At 43.2% G+C, this 5,000-nt stretch overlaps 1 protein-coding gene across 1 annotated transcript in view; it reads left to right on the top strand.

The window, feature by feature from the left end:
* The window catches only part of Frrs1l (ferric chelate reductase 1 like), a 29,642-nt gene that overhangs the window by 20,756 nt on the left and 3,886 nt on the right, over positions 1-5,000 (top strand). The window contains 1 exon segment of the mRNA XM_021161565.2: positions 1,226-1,472. Within this exon segment, the coding sequence (XP_021017224.2) occupies positions 1,226-1,472 (247 nt within the window).

The raw sequence follows: 5,000 nt of genomic DNA, 5'->3' as shown, positions 1-5,000 counted from the left end.
CAATCTCTACCGTGAAGTCATCGTACAGTTTCCTATTCCAGAACTAGGAAACTCGAATGACAGTTTGCTGTCCGCATGTGGCTCTCTACTGATGCTGCCTCTGCTGCTACTATGTGTGACTGACATTTCCTGGAAACTTCAATGCTACATCACAGATATCAGGATCCTTTAAACATTAAATATTTAAGAGGGTTCTCCTAAAACCAAAGACCTTGTCTTTCATTATATGGTTTCTCAATCAAATTCAGAGAGTTTAAGATCCATAGGATAGTACTGTCAACTATCTTATTTCCAAATGTCATTGATCAACACAATTCTACCTAGAAATACCATTGAGTCATTTAGTGGTCATGTGACTTTAGTCTTCTTCACTTTATAATAGCTTCTGGGTCTTTTAAATTAATGAATGGATTAGATAATAATTGCTTTGGGAAGTTTTTCATGACTGAAGTTTTTGTTTGGTTTGATTTGGCTTGGTTTGGTTTTTGGAGAAAGGCTTTCTCTGTGTAGCCTTGGCTGTCCTGGAACTCACTTGGCTGTCCTCTAGACCAGGCTGCCCTCAAACGCAGAGATCCACCTGCCTCTGCCTCCCGAGTGCTGGGATTAATGGCGTGCACCACCACTGCCCAGCCTTAGCTGAAATTTTATATTGTTAGAATGAGCTTCAAAGTGGATTTGCCTGACTGTGTTTGTCAGGCTACTTTATATGGTTTTGTGCGGGAATCCATGGGTGGTGACACATCCCCCAAATGTCCCAGCAGGAAGGTCCTGAAATGTCAATCATTGTGATGCTGACTTTGCTCAGGTGTTTTAGACTTTTAAAAAAGGATTTGTTTGTTTGTTTGTTTGGTTGGTTTGGTTTTGGTTTTTCGAGACAGGGTTTCTCTGTATTGCCCTGGCTGTCCTAGAACTCACTTTGTAGACCAGGCTGGCCTCGAACTCAGAAATCCGCCTGCCTCTGCCTCCCAAGTGCTTAAAATGCCGTGTGTTTAGTTGTTTATGTGGGAGGTATGTATACCGTTGTGCACTTGTGAAGGTCAGAGGACAACTTGCAGGAGTTGGTTCTCTCTTTCTACCAGGTGGGTCCAGGGACTGGAGCTTGCGTCACTCTGACCGATAACAGGACATTTCTAATTACAGCGGTGACGGGATATATATTTCTGAGTGAAAAGTTTGCAAAAGACAAACCTTTGCCTCTCCTCTCCTCAACCTTTTTCTCTGCTAGGGTGGTGACGATGTCATGGCCTGCGTCCATGATGACAATGGCAGAGTCCGCATACAGCACTTCTATAATGTGGGCCAGTGGGCAAAGGAGGTTCAGAGAAATCCTGCCCGAGATGAAGAAGGAGTTTTTGAGAACAACCGTGTCACCTGCAGGTTTAAGCGTCCCGTGAATGTTCCCAGGGATGAAACGATTGTGGACCTGCACTTGAGCTGGTACTACCTGTTTGCTTGGGGTCCGGCCATTCAGGGTAAGCCTATATTTCGGCCCCTCCACAGTTCACAGTTACGTGGAGTCCCACTGTTTATGCATGAGAGCCACAAGCACTCCAAGTATTCGACATGGAAAAGAGAGTATGGGTCCTCCCTTCAGAAGGTTCTAAAGAACTTACCATGCAAGGGGACTCCGGACAGAGTGCACATATGCATAGCTAGAGCGTGTAACTCAACATAGGATGAGCATGCAGTTCATGAAGCAGTCATGTGTCTGCTGTGGAGGGCAGATATTTCTATTTGCTCCTTACCCCATCCTGCAGAAGTCTAGATATCATTGCCCTCGTATTATAGAGTATAAGAAACCCCCTTGTGGTAGACAACTAATTAATGGTAGAAATAAAACTCACTTCCAGATCTTTCAGACTTGAAAGCCAGTAAACTCTTAACCACCATCCTTTTAGTAAGAAAATACTAAAGAGGAAAGAGTTTCTAGAGATTTCTCTAGAGTTTGACAGCAAGCATTAATTCTCACTTTATGGCCATTCTCATGGTCACAAATCAATCACAATAACCTCAATTTTAGCTCATTAATCCTCAAATATTAATGGAGATAGCAATAATCTAGCTATATTGATAAGTCAAGTCTTTTGCATATTAGAGGTCAGGGCTGAGACTGTGTTTCCCGATGCTGAGCTGTGGATGATGTCACTCCCTCTGGCAAAGCTCTCTGGTTGTTTCCTATCAAAGATCCGAGGGCATCATAAGAGACCTTTAAGAGGTTGCTTAAATCAAGTCATCTTGTGAGCTTGGGCAACCCAGTGGCCTTCCATCTAGGGCCTGACGAAGAGTGAAGGTGAGTTTGGTTTACAGTCCAGTATAGAGAACTTATTCTCTCTCTGGCCCCTAGGAATTTTACCTTTCTTCCTTGCTTTTTCTTTTTCTTTGAGCCAACTGGCTACTGTGCTGCACAAGCTAGAGCATAGCACTGCACCCAGATGACATCTGTCTTACTGTGTGCTCAGCAGCTTTTCATTGCTTCATCTGACCCCCACCCCCATTTCTTTCCATTGATTTAGAAAGTACATAATCTCCTCTTTGCCTTCTCTTCCCCTTCCCACCCATTGCCATGGGGGAAAAGCATTGGATGCCAGTAGATTGGTGGTAGCTTTCCATTCGTTTGCTGGTTTCCCAGAGTCACCCCACTGGATCTGCAATGGTACCCTTCAAGCCGTTTTAGTGTTCTGGGAAATAAATGAAATTTTAGCTTGGAGAGATGAATTCATTTCAAACAGTAAGATTGGTATCTGAAGATTTGAGTTCTTAGTACCGGTCTGCCCCATGGTAGCTGTGTAGGCTGTTATCTAAATTCAAACTTCATTTCCTTATACCTAAAGAGGGGGTCATAATGCCTGCCTCACACGGTTATTAGCTAGTGGGTGAGGATAAGCATGTGGAATTGCCTTAGTAAATGGAAAAATGCTGTACAGAAGTCCCATTCCATCTGTGGGAGATTTCACTGAGACTTCCAGTATTTACATTTGCCCCATACATGATGTATAAATTAGAATTCAGTATGAGCTGTATAGTGATACTACTAATAAAGCAATCATAAATAACAGTACACTGTAGTAAGTCATATAAAATGCCATCTTTTTCTCTTTTTAAAAATAACTTACTAGTCTGGAGAGATGGCTCAGTAGTTGAGGGCACTGACTGCTCTTCCAGAGTCCGGGTTCAGATCTCAACATCCACAGAACACCTCACAACTGTCTGTAACTCCAAGATCTAACACCTTCACACAGACCTGTAGGCAGGCAAAATACCAATGCACATAAAATGAAAAAAAAAAAACTAAAAAAAATCTTGGTGTCTCAAACTATTATTTTTGAACTGCAGTTGACTATGGTCATTGAAAGCAGAAAGAAACCTTGGATAATGGGGACTCTCAGATGTTTAGAAGATGGTCCTCTTAGAGTCTGACATCTGAGATTTGGAGGGATCCATGTTCATCTGGGTATGCCTGATAAGTTCCCTCCGGGTTCTCTTCTCACTGTTTCCAGACAAAACAGACCCATTCCCACCCACATGCTGGCCGCTGCTTTTCTTGTTTCCTGAGAGTTCTAACATCTGCCAGTTCTATTCCTGTCTCATAGCGGCATAGACTTTGGGCTAAATCTTGAAGGAATAGAAATTCTCTTTCTCTCAAGAAAGCCATGAACTGGAGGTGCATGGCATAGCCTAAGAGGCCAGTCAAGGACCAGTGAGTAAGGTCCTTACGTGTGAATTGAGAGTGGACCTTTTGGGGAGAACCCTCCCTGCCAGCGGGGAGAAACTGTGTGGGAGGAGGCCAGCATGGACTCTCAGTACACCGTGTCTGGCCGAGCTCCCAGAGAGAAAGGACTGTAAAAAGCCCACTCGGTGCAAACCAGACTGATAGAGCAGACCTGGACGTTCAGCTGCTCTGGAGCCTGAGGCAGAAGGATCACAAGTTCAAGGCTTGTTTGGGCTCCAGGGTGAGTTCAAGACCAGCCTGACAAGCTTTTTGAGACCCTATCTCAAAGTAAAAAGCAAAACTAAAAGAAAGTTGGCAAGCTGAAGCTATATAGCCCAGTGGTAGATGTTTGCGACCTGGGTTCAAACACTCCAAAAACCTTAATTAAGCTCCACTCCTGGGGAAACCTTTCCATTGACCTCTCATGCCTTAGTTTCCCTAACCCAGGCTTAATTGTTTTTTTTCCAGGAAGTCAGACATAACTAATCAACTTTACCTCAACAAACATTTTTTTTAGCATTCCTTATTTAAAAAAAAAAAAAAAGATTTATTTAGTTTATGTATATGAGTACACTGTAGTTGTCTTCAGACACACCAGAAGAGGGCATCAGATCCCATTGTACACAGCTCGCTCGGCATGGTGGCACATGCCTTTAATCCCTGCAACGGGAAGGCAGAGGTGGTCGGATCTGAGCTCAAGTTCCAGGCTAGCCAGGACTACACAGAAAAACCTTCTCTCAAAAAAAAAAAAAAAAAAATCATAGAAAGAAAAAGAAAGGAAGCACTCTTGGTTGAAGCAGTTCTCTTGCCTTAGTCTTGCTGGAATCTGCAACCACAGATGTGCACCATAGCTCATAGCTTGAGGGAAAAAAAAAACAAACAGCTTCTTACAATTTCTCTTTATCATTTTACTTCTTTAGTGCTGAGGATTAAACCAGAGGCCCTCAGACTTGAGCCGTCCTCTCTGCCGCTGACCTGTGCAATCAGTCCTTAAGCATGGTACACACACACAATCTCTTTCTTCACCTGGTGACCAGGTGGAGAAAAGTCCCATCCAAGGACTCGTTAGATGAGTTATTTTTTCCAAACTGTTCTTCTCTGATCTTCTTGAAATATCCCTGACATCTGGAATGCCAGTCTCTTTTGGCTAGGAAAGTCCCTCCCTCTCCCGTACTCTTTTCCTTTCTTTTTTTTTTTTTTTTAAAGATTTATTTATTTATTACATGTAAGTACACTGTAGCTGTCTTCAGACACACCAGATGAGGGAGTCAGATCTTGTTCAGGATGGTTG

The sequence above is a fragment of the Mus caroli genome, chromosome 4 (genome assembly GCF_900094665.2).
Source record: "Mus caroli chromosome 4, CAROLI_EIJ_v1.1, whole genome shotgun sequence".
Classification (NCBI taxonomy): Eukaryota; Metazoa; Chordata; class Mammalia; order Rodentia; family Muridae; genus Mus; species Mus caroli.
Note: the sequence above shows the minus strand (reverse complement) of the source record. Positions and strands in the feature narration are given on the sequence as shown.